This window comes from Prionailurus viverrinus, chromosome D3 (genome assembly GCF_022837055.1).
Source record: "Prionailurus viverrinus isolate Anna chromosome D3, UM_Priviv_1.0, whole genome shotgun sequence".
Lineage (NCBI taxonomy): Eukaryota > Metazoa > Chordata > Mammalia > Carnivora > Felidae > Prionailurus > Prionailurus viverrinus.
This window is the reverse complement of record NC_062572.1, coordinates 23,582,735-23,600,411: the sequence shown is the minus strand read 5'-3', so window position 1 is coordinate 23,600,411 and position 17,677 is coordinate 23,582,735. Positions and strand designations below refer to the sequence as shown.

Sequence of the window (17,677 nt, the reverse complement as noted above, 5' to 3'; positions counted from 1 at the left end):
CTTCTTCTTCTTCCATCAACTAGAGAAAACTCTCTGCTTCTAATGGGCTCTCGTGTTAGGTTAGGCCCTCTTGGATACTTTCTCTACCTTAAAGTCAACTGTGCCATATAACATAACCTAATCATGGGAATTAAATCCATTAGACTCATAGTTGCAGGTTTATAACAGGGGATGTTCAGGAGGGCTGGGAGATCTTGGGGCCCATTTTAGAATCCACCTCCCACACAGTAGAGCCCAAAGTGACTCTTCTGTCTTAAAACATCCACACAAATCTGATAGCTTATGTTAAAATATATCCATGTTTACTTCAATATTAAACCTCCCCCCTACCCCAAATCTAAAAAAACCGGCTGCCCCTAAAAGATGCACCACATTTATCCTGCAGCTTCAAGTATCCTGGGCGGCAACCTATAGCCCGGCCAAGAAGCACAGGACTTGATGGCTCTTGAGGCCTCTGATCCCAGCCAGGCCTGGGAAGGGAACCCCACTGGACAGGCAGTAGCACTCATAGCTCCCAGTGTCCAAGGGCTGAGGGCAGTATCAGTGGAGGGGCCTCTCTGGGTTGACCATCACAGCCTTGACCAAGAGGTGTCCCCAAGGCTGGACAGCTCCTCCCACAACCCAAACCCCAATAAATAAGCATAAAGCCTGGCCAGCCACTGCAGCCTCAGCCCCCAGGGATACCTGGACAGGCAGGTCAGAGAGCTGCCAGAGCCCTGGGAACAGCTGCGCTGCCCCACACCCTCTTTCCAGGGTTCCCACCCAGGGTCATGGGATCTGTCTGTGGGGAGGGCAGACACAGACACGCCAGGATGGCAGAGAAGGGCCCCAAAGTGGCTTCTCCCTCTTGACTGGCAGGTCCAGACCCTGCATCCTTAACTGGGGGCTGTGGTCCCTCCTTCCCAGTACAAATATGATGGGGTGCCTTGCCCCCCAGGAGGGGAGGCCCCTATCCTTCCTCCCACCGGCAGAGCTTCCCGTCCATCTGCTGTTGTGTTCCACGAGCCCAGGCCTAGGGCCAGGGTGCAGGCGGGAGGGTCCCTTGCCCACATGCAGAGACCCAGCTGCGGCAGCTAATCATCTGAGTAGCGGTTCCCTGCAGGAGAGGAGGAAAAAACAGGAGGGAAGGGTCAGGTGGGAAGCAGGTATATAGCCAGCCAAGGGTCCCCACCCTTGGTGCTTACCCAGCACATTGAATTTGCACAGAGGGCAGGTCTGCTGGAGCATCAGCCAGGGGTCCACGCAGTCTCGGTGAAACTCATGCTTACAGGGCAGCACCCGGAGCCACTGCAGGGGGTGAGGCAAGAGTTCAGGCCCCAGAGTCAAGCCTCCAAGTGGGGATGCCTGGCCCCCACCTGAGCTGGGGAAATGATGAAAATCCTGTGGCCTATCCCCCGCCCACTTCTGCTTTCCTAATTATAGCGGGGGCTGGGAGCATAAGGGCCCGGTCAGAATGGTTCTGGGGTCTCTCAGGAGTGGAGTGAGAGACATCATGGGTCAGCTGATGGCTGGCCTCTGCCCAGGGCACTAACCTGCTTGTTGCAGAAGTAGTCCAAACACACGGCACAAGTCTCAGCACCAGGCTCTGGGGGCCCCTGTGCTGCCCTACCCAGACGGCAGCGCCGGGTCTTGAGGGATGCCAGTCTCCGCACCACGCGGCGCTTGAACAGATCTACCTGTTGGGGGAGGGCAGACATAGTTAAAGGGTAGGTTGGAGGTCTGGGGGCACCGGGGCTCCCAGGAGCTGGCTCTCACCTGGCCTCCGGGCTCCCGCTGGCTCTGCCTTGATGCCTGCCGCTGGGCCTGGACCACAAGGCCTGTGCACAGGAGCATGGCCACCAGCAGGATGGCGTTCCACAGCTGCTGCAGGGGCTTCTGGAGAGGGGAGTAGAGTGTCAGGGGTCCTGGGGCCACTCCACACTCCTTCCCACAGTAAATCCACTCAGAGGACCAGGCAGGTAAGGTCCGTTGGCACTGTGTCCCTGCAGGCTCCTGGCTTCCTCTTCTGAAGCCTCTGTTCCTCCCATCTGTGTGCTCCCAGGGTCTGCCCCCGGCTGTCTACACAACTCCTCGTCCAGCAGCTGAGGGGACCCACATGTGTCCCCAGCCCAGGCCTCTCTTGGGCAACAAACTCAGTATGTTTTGCATACTTGGAAGCTTCTCTCTGGCAGCCTTACAGACTCCCCAGCCCCTCCCCAGCTCACCTTCCCATCCCAATCCCTAACCCACACTTCTCCTGGTCTACTTTCTTGAGCGCCATCACTTACCCACTTCCGTGTGGGCAGAACATTCACATGGTCCCCTGTGGCTTCACGCTTAGGAGTCTCATGCATCCCTTCCCTCCATCCCACCCCTCCACTCCTTGGGTGACCTGCTCAAGCCTCATTAGCCCATTTCCCACAGCCACAAGGATCTCACCTGCAAACTGATCATGGAAGACCCCTGCTGGACACTCTTCCCTGCAATGCCCCCACCCCCTGCCCCCACCCTCAGGAGAAAACCCAAACTCCTCTAGCAGCCCTCTGACAAGGCCCTAGATCTTCCACCCACTCTGTTCCTTGCTTCTTCTCATGTTCCCTGTTCTTCCTCACCCCTTCCCTTGGCTAATGCCTTTGGAAGTCCCTTGCTCCCGAGCTCTCCCTGACCACCAGGGCTAAGCAAATGCTCCCACTTGCCTCCCCCTGCCCAGCCAAGCCCTCCTCACACTCTTTAGTGTGTACTTCCTTGCCGTCACCCTTGGTGGTCCCGCTGGTGGGAGGGAACCACATCTGACCTGCCTCAGCCTTTGAGAGTCCCCTGAGGGCCTCAGAGTTCTGGGGCACACAGTGACTTTGACTGAACTCCCCCCACAGCAATGTGGCAGCTGGACTTTGACTACAAAACAGCTGGCTCAGGAAATGATGCAGCAGAGTAAGCAAACTCCAGCCAGCTCACCCACACAGGCTCACCTTTTCACAGGGTCTTTGGATATGTTAGGAGGAATGAAAGCATTCATTTAAAAGCTTTCTGCATTCCTAGCAGCTTTCTGCCATCATGTTCTTCCTCAGCCAACAATGAAGTTCAACTATCATCATGTTGGGGGAGAGAGGCTGAGAAATGATTTGCTACCAAAAGAGAACACCACTCTGGGTAAGGCTGGGTGTCACTAGTGTCACAAGATGTTAATCTTGCTCAGCGGTGGCACCCGAGAGACCATTATCAAGAGATGTCAGTGAGCCCCAGCTTCCCACTCCTCACCCTCTCCCCTGTGGTCTTTGTGTCCCTGTCTCCCTTGTGCACCTGCTCCAGGAAGCTTTCCCCAGCGCCTTAGGCTGAGCTCAGATGCATTTGCTGTGTCCCAAGGGCCGATGCACACCATCAGCTTGGTGTTCAACCCAGCAGAGGGACAGCCATGGCCTATCTCCTCCCCAGATGGGGCCCAGGGCTGGAGTCCAGGGCTGGAGCTACCCTGCTGAGCCAGACTGACACGTGGCAGGACTCCATGGCCATTGCAATGTAAGCTCTCCAGGGTGGAACCTGGACTTCCAGGCTTTGGAGCAGCCTGTGAGCACTGGGTGGGTGGAGGGCATGGCCGCCTTGGAGCTCTGCTGCAGGCTGGAGACCAGCCTCCCCAGGCTCAGCCCATCTTAGGGACCCCCAGGTGAGGAGGGAGGGCAGGGTCTGTCCATCCGAGCAGTAAGGGAGTGGTTCATCTGACCTTTCTGATACACGGGTGCTGTAGCTCTGGATTTTGAAGCTGGAAGGATGGTGACTAGGCCCTGGGGTTGGGGCTGAGAGCTGGCTTCAGCCACCCTTAAGATTCCTCAGCTATCATGGCTAGCCAACAATTGTATGGGTCCACCGTGGCCAGCAGCATGGCTGTTCAGCTTTGCCCTCTGTACCAGCCAGACTGACCTGAAGACTGCGTACATTCCCAGCTCCAGGCCCCTTGCCCAGCCTGCCCCTTCCCTATCTCCAGTCTTTCTACAGGCACTTCCTCTCATCTGACAGCCCTTCACCAAATGTCTGCCCCACCCACAGGTCTGAGGGGGCTGCCCTCCAGCGGGAAATATGGTGGGGCTCCCTTTTCTTCCAGAAAGCCCTTCCATTCTACCAGTCCCAGTGGCTGCTCCTTCCCTTCACAGAACTGTGGTTCAGTTCCTGCTGCTCAAACAGTAAATACCACAAGCTGGGCTGAACTGCAGAGGCCTTTTTGTGTGAGAGAGCCCTGCTCATCTTTGAGCCCTTCAGGTCAGAGCCCAGGTGTCTCAGGTCTTTTGGACCCTCCACAGCCCTTTTCATGGAGCCCTAAGTGTCCTAAGATCTCAAAAGTTATCTGATGACTGCTAACTCATTCAGGAACTTCTAACAGTGAAGATATTCAGGGTAGCAGCACCTGCCCATCTGCTCCATGCCCACTGCGAGCTTTATGTACACGACTCCCTGACAACCCTGTGGCTGTGTGCTGGCCTTGGTTCACAAGCGAGGGATATGAGACCAGAGAAGTTAAACACACAGCCTGAGATCACTCAGCTAAAATTGCAAGTCTGCCTGACTTGAAGTTGCCCCGCATGGTCCACATCCACCAACATCTACCGGAGGCTGCCCACCAGGAGACCAGGACATGCCTGCCCTGCAAAGAGTAGGGACTCGAGAAATGCTTATGGATGGAATACCTTTGAACCCTCTCGATGCCCAGCATCGAGAAATCCAGAGATAAGTAAGACATAGCCCCAGCCTTCAGGAGACACCCATTCCCCAACACGTATACAGGATGGCCTGTCCTAAGAACCCTGTGAAGGGCTTGACAAGGCACTGCTGTGATTTAGAAGAAGGAGAGAGGAACAGTGAGCGGAGGTTGTGAGGGAAATTTTCCAAAGAAAGCAGGCAGACAGAGACATATGGAGACGGAGAAAAAGAGCAGGCATGGGCAAGGCCTAGCGGCAGGAAACCAGGGTATGTGTGAAGGCCAGTAAATGGCACAGGATGCAGAATATAAGGAGAAAGCTAGAAAATAAAGGATAGGTGAGTAATTAGGAGCGCTGTGAAAGCCAGACTAAGGAGTCTGAGCTTTATTCTGTAGGCAATGGGCAGCCAAAGAGGGCTTCTGAGCGGGAGAATAACATGACAATAGTAGTTGACACTGTGCATGACCCTGGTCAGGCACTGCACGGAGCACCCACCATGTCAATGAACACTCATTTCAGCCCTGGGAGGTGGAAGAAGTGCTCCTGGTCACCAAGGTGAGGAGAGGCCACAGGATCTGAGACAAGGCATGTGTGCGGCCCCACCTGAGTCTCCTCCCCCCAGGCACCCACCTGCTCCTGGGCCCGACTGCCTCCCAGGCACACCAAGTCCTGCCATCCTCCGTAGCCATCCTTGGAGAGGCCACAGGTGGTCCACAGGGTCAGCTTCCACTCGATATTGGCTGACAGGGACTCTCCGCTGGTGATCTCAGCTGTGGCCTGGGTCCTCCTGGAAGGGAAAGCCACAGAGGGGCCAGACAGAAGGACTCTTGGGAGGAGAGGCCCAGACCCATCCACCCCAGCCTTGTAGAAAAAAAAGGATACCCCCAAGTATCCTCCCACAGCCCTTCTGCTTTGGCTTCTAGGTCCTTCCTGGCTATTGGTTTTTCCAGTTCTTGTATCAGCCAGGCCAGGGAGGCCTGCAAGTCCCAGAAAGAACCCGTTAATCAGGAATCCAGCTTCCTCCTTGCTAGAGCCAATTCCCCTCTGTCCCTAGAGCTGTCTCTTTGCTCCAGGCCTTGGTATCTTCTTTCAGTCCCCTCACCCATTTTTCAGACTAAGAGACTATAGCTTTAAGGTTAACAAGAAAATCCCTGGTCCTGAGACCTCTGAACCATGGCAGATTCAGGGACCCCTCAGTACCCAGGCTCCCAGGCCCAATCCTTTGGAACCCAAACCCCAACTCACTGCAGCAGTGCCTCCAGTAGCTTGGTGACATTGGAGGAATAATGGAGGACAATCACTGGTCTGAGCAGAAGCTGCGATATGTCTAGCTGTTAATGGACAAGAAGGTCAGCTGGCCTTGGTCCCCTCTTCCCTGGCCTGCACACCCCCACTGCCTGAACACGTTTACCTCTCGGACCACGTTGTGGTTCAAGATGAGGAGGAGCAGGGCAGAGGCTCCCAGGAAGAGCGCTCTCCGCATCTGCAAGGGGACAAAGGCAGAAGCTAGCAGGCACCCTGCCCACACACCTGCCTCACCACCCACGACAGGGTTCTTAGTTCCTGGCTCTGCAGCAAGTGTTTCCTCTGGACAGACTGGCTGTACACTCTTTGAGGTCAAGGGCAGAAACTCTTATTCCTCCTGCCATTCCCCCAGATGCTCTGTGGGACTCCAGTGATTCTGTGCCTTCCCTGGTCCTAGCAGGAAGGGCCTGCCCCCACACCCTGGGCAGGAACTCCCCATCTGATACTCTCAGAGCCTGATGAAGCTTCCTGGCTCTCTCTGGCCTCCTCCCACCTCCCTGTTTCCACTGACTCAATTCTACAAACTGGGGGCCCTTGCCTCACCCAGGCCCAGGGTTTCTCTGGAAGCTCCTTAGGGGCCCACATGGTAGTCTGGCTCTAGCAGATGCCTTGAAACCCCTTCCTCCAGCCCCCTTTGCCACCTACACCCTCTGCACCTGCTGGACCAGGGCCTTAGGATAGGCCTGCGGGCCGCTGCCCTGACTCTCCTGGTGGAACTGGGCCGCCTGCTCCTTGCCCACGTATGCCACTGCAATCCAGCCTTCTACCGGCACCTCCTGCTCAGCATCCACGATGTCCATCTGTGGGGCAAAGGACCATGGGCAGAGGGAGGAGGGGGAAGAAGAGGGGACACACGGAGGATTCAAGGCCAGGGTTTGGAAGCGAGTTTGAAGGGGAGAGCATCTGGATCTCAGGTTTTGGAAGCCGGAATCTGGGGCCTGGGCAGCCTGGGGAGGGAGCGCTGGACTGCTAGGGCTTGGTCCAGGATGAAGGCCAGATCTGGGTGCGGAGCCAGATGGCTCGGCTGCGCTCACCAGCAGCAGGCGACCGCCCAGCGTGGGTGCTGGGTCGGCTTCGGGGCCAATCCTGACGCCCTCCAGGATCAGAGCGTCCTGTCGCGGCAGCCTCACGTCCACCCTCACGGCGCGGGCCCCGCCCCGCCCCGCCCTGGCCGCAGGCTCGCTGCCGTCCGCCGCGGCGCCGGGTCCCGCCAGGCCCAGCCAGAGCGGCAGCAGGGGCAGCAGCAGTAGCAGTGGCGACGGCGGCGGCGGAGGAGGCGGCGGGGGCGACCTCAGAACGGGGCGAGCGGCGGGGCCCATGGCCGGACCCTGCGAGCAGACGAGACGGGAGCCGGGGGTCCGGGGCGCTGGGGGGCGAGGGGGTGGGGAACGTAAGGAACGAGGCCGCGGCCGGACGGGGCGGGGCGCCGGGAGGGGTGGGGGCGGGGCCGGACGGGGCGGGGCGGGGCGCCAGGATGGGGGTGGTTCTTTGAGACTCCAGCGCTCAGACTGGGCCGCGCGCACCCCCTGGTGGCGGCAGAGAATTCAGGCGCCCGCAGCCGCGGAGGCCGGAATGGGGCGGAGCCCGGGTAGAGGTCTGTGCAGAGGTGGGAAGTCAGAGAGTTAGCGGTCACCGCCTGTGGCTGTTAGACCTGCCGAGACCAGAGCAGGGAGACCGAGGGAAAAAGTTGGCTGCAAGGGAGGCGGAGGCACGATCAGGGCTCCAGAAGGGCAGGAGCAAGGGACAGCACTTGCTGTGCGCCAGCCTTAACGGTTACACGGTCATACGGTGTGGCCTTGGTCAAGTCACAACCCCCTCCTTCCTGGGTTTCTATCTCTCCTCCAGACCAAGCTCCAGGAGACAGAGAACCAGACATTGGCGTGGGAAGAAGATGGGGGAAGGGTCCTGAAAGGGCTGAGAAAGGGGCTCGGGGTGCTTGCCTGGACAAAGCAGGGCAGACACAGCTCCTCAGTGGCGCCCACAGGCTGGGTCTTCAGGCAGGTCACTTTCCTGGGTAGTAAAATGAGCGCGATATTAGAGCAGCACTGCCTCATCTCTAACGATTTCTGATGCCTAAAGGAATGTGAGAGGTCCACACGTCCTAAAACTCATCCTTTTCTCCCCAAGGTTGTGGCTGCTGGGAACTACCTCGTCTGAAATCTGAACCTTTTAAAAATTGTATCCTGGGGCGCCTGGGTGGCTCAGTCTGTTGAGCTTCCTACTCTTGATTTTGGCTCAGTGTGGTCTCATGGTTTGTGGGTTCCAGCCCCATGTCTGGCTCTGCGCTGGCAGCACAGAGCCTGCTTGGCATTCTCTGTCTCCTCCCTCTCTCTCTCAAATATAAATAATTTTTTAAAAATAAAAACTGTATCTTGATAAAAGGGCAAAGTTCAGATAAGGCACAACACTCTTTCCCCAGTATTTTATTTTGAACATTTTCAAATATACAGAAAATTTGAAAGAATTTTATAGTGAACACCCATAAAACCACCGATGATGAACTGTCAAGATGCCCCTGAAGAATAAGATGGAGAGATTAAGACAGTCCGATGTAAGTCCAAAGACAGACAAACAGGCATCCAAGAGAAGCCAGAAACTGGCCTCCATAACTAAAATGTGGCTATGTCAGAGGAAGCACTGCAGTTGGGGGGAGTGGGGAGGGCCAGTATGATCACTGTTTGGCAAATCGTGCTAAGAAAATGAGTTTACCATAAGGAAAAGAAATGAAATTGGACCTCTTCTGTGCATCATACACAAAAAAATCAATTCAGTATGAATTAAAGATCTAAATATGAAAAGTAATACTTCAAACATTTTTAGAAAGAAATATAAAAGGCTATCGTATTTCCTTCAAGGTCAGGAGAGATTTTTTACAATGTAAAAACAGATTATAAAGGAAAAGATTGAAAAAAATGCATCTACAATAAAATGACAAACTTCTAAATTTTATTTTAATGTTTATTTATTTATTTATTTTTTAACATTTATTTATTATGGAGAGACAGAGAGACACAGAGTGTGAGCAGGGGAGGGGGCAGAGAGAGGGGGAGACACAGAATCCGAAGCAGGCTCCAGGCTCTGAGCTGTCAGCACAGAGCCCGACCCGAGGCTCGGACTCACAAACCGTGAGATCATGGCCTGAGCCAAAGTCTGACGCTTAACCAACTGAGCCACCCAGGCACCCCTAAAATGACAAACTTCTGTTAATCAGAACCTTGTAATAAAATGGCAGGGGAAGCCACAAACTGGGAGAAGGTGTTTGCAACCAAAGGATTCCTCTGCAGAATGTACAAATGGATAGATAGTTAAGGGCCTGAGGTACGCATAGGCAATTGACAAAAGAGCAACAAGAATGGTCAATAGATATAACAAGGTGCTCAACGTCATCAGTAATCAGGAAAATACAAGTTAAGATCACACGAGAGATCAACTGGCAAAAATTTTAAATCTGACATATCATGGGTTGGTAGGGATGTGGAATAATGGAATCTGTACTATTGAGGGTGGTATGGCTTGGTTGTACTGAAAGGGCGGGCCTACGATGGCCGGTGGACTCCATCTTGTTCTGTGTCCTTCACTTGACCACACCTCCTCCCCTTGAGCAACCCCCTCCCCCACCTGCCTAACAGGACTCGGACCCTTCCCCAGCCAATCGTCTGAGGCCATAGCCATTACATCACCAACTGCCCCTAGGCACCAATAAAACCTTTGTGCTTTTGAAACTCGCTCTCGCTCCCTAGTATCTCACCGCTGCATCGGTGCAGGTAGGGGATTGAGCTCGAGCTAGCTCGAATAAGGGCTCTTTTGCCTTTACATCGGACTCGGCTCCCTGGCGGTATTTGGGGATCACGAATTCTGGGCATAACAGTACCATACAGTTGGCAACGATTTTACATCAAATCAAACTGAAAATGTACACTCCCAGGAATCCCACTCCTAGGTATACACTCTAGAGTAGTGGTTCTCAACACAGACTGAACATTAGAATTATCTAAGGATCTTCTTAAAAATGCTGCCCAAACCCTACTCCAAATCAACAGAATCTTGGGAGGTAGGGCCTTGTTGCTGGTAATGACAAAAGACTTGTACTCCAGATGACTCTAATGTGCAGTCCCAGGTGAGAACCATTCCCTGGGTATATGCAGAACAGCCCTGCTTGAATAGTAAAAGACTAAAATAGCCTGACTCGTCATCACTACGAGAAGAGATAAACTGTAGTATCTTCTTATGTAAAATACCACGCAACAGAGAAAAACAAGTGTATTAGTTGTGCGTATCATCATGGACAATTCTAATAGAATGCTTGGCACAAAAAGCCAGTCTTCAAATAATATCATTTAAGCCCCAAAACATCAGGATTTAAGGGCGCCTGGGTGGCTCAGTGGGTTAAGCACCTGACTCTTGATTTCGGCTCAGGTCGTGATCTCCCAATTTGTGAGATGGAACCCTCACTGGACTCCAGGCTGACAGCATGGAGCCTGCTTGGGATTCTCCCTCTAACTCTCTCTCTCTGCCCCTCCCCTGCTTGCACATGCTCTCTCTCTCAAAATAAACTTTTAAGAGAAGTCAGAATGTATAAGATCAACACACAAAAATCAGTTGTGTATCTCCACGCCAGCAATGAAAGATTTTAAAAGAACATTAAGGTAACGATTCTATTTGTGATAGTTTCCATAAAAAGTTAAATTACCTGGGAATAAGCTTAGGCAAGGAGCTGAAAAACGTGCATTGAAAACTACAAAACATTCCTGAAATAAAGAAGACCTAAATAAATGGAGAGACATCCATGTTAATGGGTTGGCAGACTTAATATTGTTAAGATGGCCATACTACCCAAATTAATGTGCAGATTCAATGCAATCCCTATTGAAATCCTAATGACCCTTTTTGAAGACATGGAAAACTCATCCTAAAATTCATATGGAATCGCAAGTAGCCCTGAATACCCCATATTGAAAAAAAGGAACAGGGACGCCTGGATGGCTTGGTGGTTGGGCATCTGACTCTTGATTTGGGCTTAGGTCATGATCTCACGGTTTGGGAGTTTAAGCCCCATGACAGACTGCACTGACAGCGTGGAGCCTGCTTGGAATATTCATTCTCTCTCTCTCTCTCTCTCTCTCACTCACTCTCTCTCTCCCCACCTCCCAAATAAGTAAATAAACATTAAAAAGAAAAAGAAGAGAACAAATTTAGAGGACTCACACTTCCCAATTTAAAAATATACTACAAAGGACAGTAATCAAAACAGTGTGGTACTGGCATAAAGCGATCCATAGATCAATGGAATACAATTGCCAGTCCAGAAACATACCCAGACATCTATGGCCAACTGATTTTCAATAAGGGTGCCAAGACTATTCAATAAGGGAAAGAATAGTCTCTTTAACAAATGGTGCTGGGACAACTGGACAGCTACATGCAAAAGAATGAAATTGGACTCCTACCTCACGCTATATACAAAAATTAACTCAAAATGGATCAACAATGGGTATGTAAAATGGTGCAGCTGCTATGGAAAATAATATGATGGTTCCTTTAAAAATTAAACGTAAAATTACTATATTATCCAGCAATTCTACTTGTGGGTATATATCCAAAATAAATGAAGGCAAGGACTCGAACAGAGATTTGTACACCAATGTTCATAGCAGCGTTATTCACAATGATTGAAAGGTGGAAACAACTGAAATGTCCATTGATTGATGGATAAATTTTGATATGTCCATATAATAGAATATTATTTAGCCATAAATAGGAATGAAGTACTGACCCATGCTACCATATGGTTGAAGCTTGAAAACGTTATGCTAAGTGAAATAACCTCCACACAAAAGACCTAGATATTGTATGATATATCCAGAATAGATAAATTTGTAGAGACAGAAAGCTGATTGGTGACTGGGTCAGGGGGCAGGTAGAGGAAATGGTAAGTAACTGCTTAACGGGTATAAGGTTTCTTTCCGGGGTGATGAAAATGTTTTGGAACTAGATAGAGGTGCTGGCTGCACCACATTGAGTGTACGAAGTACCACTAGACTTTTTTTAACTCTAAAATTGTTAATTTTATGTTATGTGAATTTCACCTCAATTAAAGAAGAAACACGCAAGACTGACTATATTTTTAAGAGATAAATTCATCTGTAACATAACTATAGAGAAAATCAAAGGAATGAGAAACACAAACTTCAGTTCACCTGTGGGATATAATTGGGGAAGGGCACCCAGGAGTATTCTGCTTTTTAAATCACATCAGTGTTCATTATATCATTCTTTATTTCTTTGCGTAGGTTACTAACATTCTTTCATACGTCAAAGAAATCATTCTTGGGGGGCCTGGGTGGCTCAGTCGGTTGAGTGCCCAACTCTTAATTTCAACTCTGGTCATGATCTCACAGTGTGTGAGTTCGAGCCCCACATGGGGCTCTGTGCTGACAGTGCAGAGCCTCCTTGGGATTCTCTCTCTCTGCCCCTCCCCCACTTGTGTGCATGCTCTATCGCTCTCTCTCTCAAAAGTAAATAAATATTTTTTTTTAAAAAGCATTCTCCATAATTTGCAAAATACACTGTGCAGTCTCCTTGGTGTCCACTGACAGTCTTGTTTCTCCAATTCTGTGGATGTCCCACCCCATCTGTCAGCCCCAATGACAGGGTTGCAAGGACACACCCTGTAATCAGCCAAGCTGCTGGCTCCACTGTCTGCCTATCCCCATTCCCACTACTTACTCCCTAACCCCCATCCTGGCCACCCAGGCAAGGGGTCCTCACTGCCCCCTTAATGCATATACACAAACCAGGCACAGAGCCTTGCCTGTATCTGTCACCAGCCTGGAACAAGTTTCTGCTTCCCCATGAATATACATATCCTGGCTTTCCCTCAGTGGGAGCCTGAGCACCCTTGTAAACTTGGTGAGTAATCAGAGTTCCTCTGTGGTCTGTCCTCCCACTGGGTAACCCTTAGTTACCCTCGAAGAGACAAGTGCTTGTAAACGTGGCAGGGTATAGCCCAGCCCAACTGGGGCCCTTCTGCTGTTGTGTGTGGTGGGTTGGGGTGGGGGGCAGGTAGAGGGGCAGTGAAGATGGGAGCTACTGCTGGAGGGAGTATCAGCCCAGGGACAAGGCAGCAAAGGTCAGGAGACTGACTGCAGGGAATGAATGCCAGGAGAGGTCCTGCTTGGGATCACAGCATCTGAGGAGGAGGAGACTAGAGGACCCAACAGGGAAGGAAGGGATCCCAGCTGGGAGAAGAGGCAGGCAGCTAGACCTGGTGCCGTACCTCGGGCTTCCCTGCTCTCAGGGAGGGACAAACAGGATGCTCAGCCCTGTGGGCTGCTCCAGAGGAGCCAAGTTCCTCAGATCCTAGCTTGCTTCACTTCTGGGGCTGGGTGGGGAGCTGGCAGGGACAGGGCTGTCACTCTTTCTGCCATGTTCTTCTGAGCAAGCCACTTCCCTTTTCTTGGCTTGTGTCTCCAACTGTAAAGTAAAATGGGAGTTGGACCAAACACTTTGGAGCTGGGGGAGGCTTTCACCAGAACATGCTGTCATTCCAAATGGCTTGTGTCTTGGGTTAGAAGGTTTCCTAGCCCTGGGCTGGGCTGTGAACTGTGTGGAGGAGGCCCCAATGCACCCTATCTCCTTCACCCCCTTAAGTTGCAGGGACCTAGGAAGAAATGAAGCTGTTAACAAAAGTGTGAGGCATGGCATGTGTTCCCCCAAGTGGAACAGGGTTGGGCCAGTGAAATGTTTTAGAATCGACACCAGTAATAGAATATGTGGTAAGGCCGGTGAATTCCACGGGCACAAGCCCATGGCTGCTCTTCCTTTGCTGTGAAATGAATTCTTCAATGTGATGCCAGGCTGTGCATAAAAATGGACAAAGCATTCCGTGAGCGATGCTGGAAGTAGGATGAAGGGCAGGGAAGGCAAGTCCATATCCAGAATGTGTGTCTGCCAGCCAGGAGTACCCTCCCGGGATGGAAGAGGGCCAATGTAATCAAGCTGCCACCAGGAGGCAGGCTAGTCCCCGGGGACCACGCTGGGGCCCCGTGCTGCACTCTGCTGTTTTCAAAAAGGGCCTTCAGGAAGGCAATGCCTAGCTGAGGGGAGTGCGCCCCGCCCCTACCCCCATGGGAGCTTTCAGGACCAGTGGCAACAAGAGAGGGCTAGGCTGGGGGCTGCATTTTCAGACCTCAGAGATCCTTGAGGTCCTTTCACTTAATAGGCATGAGCTCCGGGACATGTAACAAATTTTCTTAGAAAATTCTTAGACTGTCGGGGCATCTGGGTGGCTCAGTAGGTTCAACATCCAACTTCGGCTCAGGTCATGATCTCACAGGTCATGGGTTCAAGCCCTGCGTCGGGCTGTCAGCACAGAGCCCTCTTCAGATCCTCTGGTGCCTTCTCTCTCTGCCTCTCCCCCACTCGTGCTCTCTCTCTCTCTCTCTCTCTCAAAAATAAATTAACATTAAAAAAAAGCAGATTTAAAAAAATTTGTCTAGTTACATTGCCCTCTCCCTCCCCTCCCCCAGATGCCCAGAAAGGGGTGGTGACTTTCCAAAGATCACACAGGGCAGGGTCAGAGGTATAGAGTAGCAGCATCTTAACTGTGGTGTCAGGGGGAGGAAGGGCTACCAAAGGAGGGGTGGCCAGGGGCCTGCTCCTTCCCTGGGCCCAGCCCTTGGGGGACAGAGTGAGTGCTGGGTCCTGCCCACAAATGGATATGGAGCGCCTGCTGGGTTCTAGGCACTGGACATGGAACAGTGACCAGGACCAGCAATGGCTCCTGCCCTTCCGAATAGATAGGAAACCATCACCACATATACAAGCAGGGTAATTTCAGGCCATGGTTAGTGCCATATGAAGGAGATAAAATAGCATGGGGGGGGGGGTGGGTTGCTAGGGGCTACTTCAGTTTCAGTACCAAGGGAGGAAAGGCCTCTCTGAGAGGTGGTGTGTGTGTTAAGATCTGAATGGCAAGAATATCATGGGGGGAAGAAATAAGAAGTACAAATAAAAACAGCCAGTACATTTAATATGTTCCAGGCACTGTTCAAGGTCCCTTTGCATGAATTAGCTCATTTAATCTCACCAAAGGCATATGAGGTAGTAGATTATCATTGCCATCTAATGGAAGGGAAATTGAGGCATGGAGATCAAGTAACCTTGGTAGGTGATGGAACCAGGACCTGAACCCAGGTAGTCTGACTCCAGAGTCAGGGGGGGCTTATCCCATGCCATTCTGTTTCTCAAAGGCACTGATCTGCCCTGAGCAAGTCTGACTGTAGAATCTGGATTCTATCTCGGATGCAGGGTACAGGTGTAGAAATGAAAACCCACTCTGCCCAAGGGAAGTCTCCAGGCTCATGCCAGCTAGTCCAGAGCCAGGGTAGGGTCTCCAGTACCCTTCCTACACTCCTCCACTGTCCCCTCCACTCGGGGGGAGTCATGAAGTCCCTGCTCCCTGCCCCCAGCTTCTGGGTTCACAGCTAACTGGGCCACCTCATTCTAAAGGGATTTGAATCCCTGGGACAACTGGAGACGGGTGAGAAAAGGCTTAGGGATTAGATAATGATAGCTGGGAAGGTAAGGGACTTAATTAGGGGGGTTCGGTTGTGGGAAGTGGGGCGGGGAGGGGATTTGCGTCTTCACAAAGCCAGGATGGACTGCGGAAGTGAAGAGGAAGTGGGCTCCTTGGGAGGAGCTGGACAGGCTAAGTTTCTCCAGTCTGTTGTGCCTTCAGAATTAACACATAATAGTACTAATAATCCCCCACATTTGTGCACCCATCACTTTTTCAGCCATTATTTCACTTGGAATTCTCACAGCAGCCCTGGGAAAGAGGCAAGGATTATTTTTCTCCCCAGGAAACAGGCACCTGGAGAAGGCAGGTGACTTTGCCCTCTGAAAAGGTGGGATTTGGCTCCAGGCTTCCTTGCTCTCACTGCATTACTTCAGGGGGAGAGGCAACAGCAGGGGCCAAGGAGCTGCCTCAGGGGAGGAACCCCGGCTGCCACCTCCTATCCTGAAGTCCTTGAAGACTCCTGCCCTCCTCACTGGGAGCTGGGGAGGAGAGGAAAGAGTAAGGGAATAGAGAGGTTGCCAATCTGTATTGTGGGCAGTTGGGCAGGGCTGGGCTGGGACCTGAGGGGTCTGGCAAGGGGGCTCTTTACCCCACCCCTTCTCCTACACATACCCTGCCCTCCCCAAGGGAGATCCATTTGTGGCCCTTCAGTCTTCAAAGGTACTTTCTGCCTGCAGTCTGAATTTACCCTAGCAGATGTCCCAGTATTATTCAACACCAAGGATGTTGAGGCCCCAAAAGGGAGAAGACTTCCCCACCCCCGCCATCCACACAGAGCATCCCCAGCTCAAGGGTCTTAGAATAACCCCTCACCACCGCTCAAAGGTCCTTCCTGACCCCTGCCTCTCCTACATGCATGTACCCCCAAGCCCTGATTCTTTATCTGAGTCCCTACTAGCCCCTCTCACTTCTCCACAGCCCAAGCTCAGTCTGGGCATGGCCCCAACCCCAAGTTCCATGCGGGCAGTTTTTTTACTCCAGGATTACCACAGTGCTCAGTGAAATATGAGAAGAAAGGAAGGAAGGAAGGAAGGAAAAAAGAAGGAAGGAGGGAGGGAAGGAGGAAGGAAGGAAGGAAGGAAGGAAGGAAGGAAGGAAGGAAAAAAGAAGGAAGGAGGGAGGGAAGGAAGAAGGAAGGAAGGAAGGAAGGAAGGGAGGAAGGGAGGAAGGGAGGGAGGAAAGAAGGAAGGGGGGAGTGAATGGTTTCCAGGACTCCTGCCTCCTCCAATATGGCAGACTCCTGCTCAGTCATTAGGTCTCTTGACTGGGTGTAGAACTTCCTGACTGCACCAATGTGGTGGTGCTGGCTGCACTATACTGGAATGACCTGTTGCCTTAGCCATTCTCCCTGTGGACCAGGAACTCCTTGAGGGCAGGACCTGGTTGGCCTCATTCTCTAAGGTGTCCCCATGCCTGGTGACATGTCTGTTGCCTAAATACTCATGGAGCCAAGGCACAAAAGGTGCTCTGGCTCCCAGCTCCAGTTAGGAGCTGAATCCTTGACCATCTGGAGGACAGTGCAGGCAGGAACAGGAGTCAGTCTATCACTGTTGCCTCCTCATTCTGCTGCTGTCACCTCCACTGTCAGGGCCGTGTCATCCCAGGTAGGGTAGATTTCTTCATTCCTTCCCCCACTTTGTTGGAAAAAAACTTAAGGCAGCTGAAACTCTGCATGGCAGGCTTGGGATAAGGACAGGAAGCATGGAGGCTGGAGTCAGGGCCCTTCTGCATGGTCACAAGGGCTTTCTAGAAAGTTCTGTCTGGCCCTATGGAAGTAGAGTTTTCCACAAATATTTGTTGAAGGGTTTAAGAGACTGTTCAGGTCTCAGACCACTGTGCCAATCTCAGCACCACCCCCTTCCCGCTGGCACCAGAGAATCAGAGGACAACGCACCTAGGAGCCTCTGATCTGGAGGTCAGTGCCCTTGTTTTAGAGAAGAGTCAACCAAGGCCCAGAGGTCAAGGCAGATAGCCCCGAGGTGCACACCCCCTCTCCCCAGTATTCATTGCTAAATAGTCACTGCAGCACATTCACTCAAGAACATAGTCAAAAGCCCTAGCTCTGGGAAGTCTGGGTGGCTCAGTCAGTTAAGCATCCAACTCTTGATTTTGGCTCAGGTCATGA

The 17,677-nt window shown here is 52.1% G+C and overlaps 1 protein-coding gene across 1 annotated transcript; it reads right to left on the bottom strand.

Moving 5' to 3' along the window:
- Positions 1–280: 280 nt before the first annotated feature.
- RNF215 (ring finger protein 215) lies at positions 281–7,393 on the bottom strand. The gene is made up of 9 exons (XM_047826836.1): positions 7,007–7,393; positions 6,629–6,772; positions 6,079–6,150; positions 5,913–5,998; positions 5,298–5,454; positions 1,756–1,875; positions 1,533–1,676; positions 1,185–1,287; positions 281–1,096 (listed from the first exon to the last, which is right to left on the bottom strand). Exons 1-9 carry the CDS (start codon positions 7,289–7,291, stop codon positions 1,074–1,076), a joined length of 1,134 nt encoding a protein of 377 aa, XP_047682792.1. The 5' UTR covers positions 7,292–7,393; the 3' UTR covers positions 281–1,073.
- Positions 7,394–17,677: the final 10,284 nt, after the last annotated feature.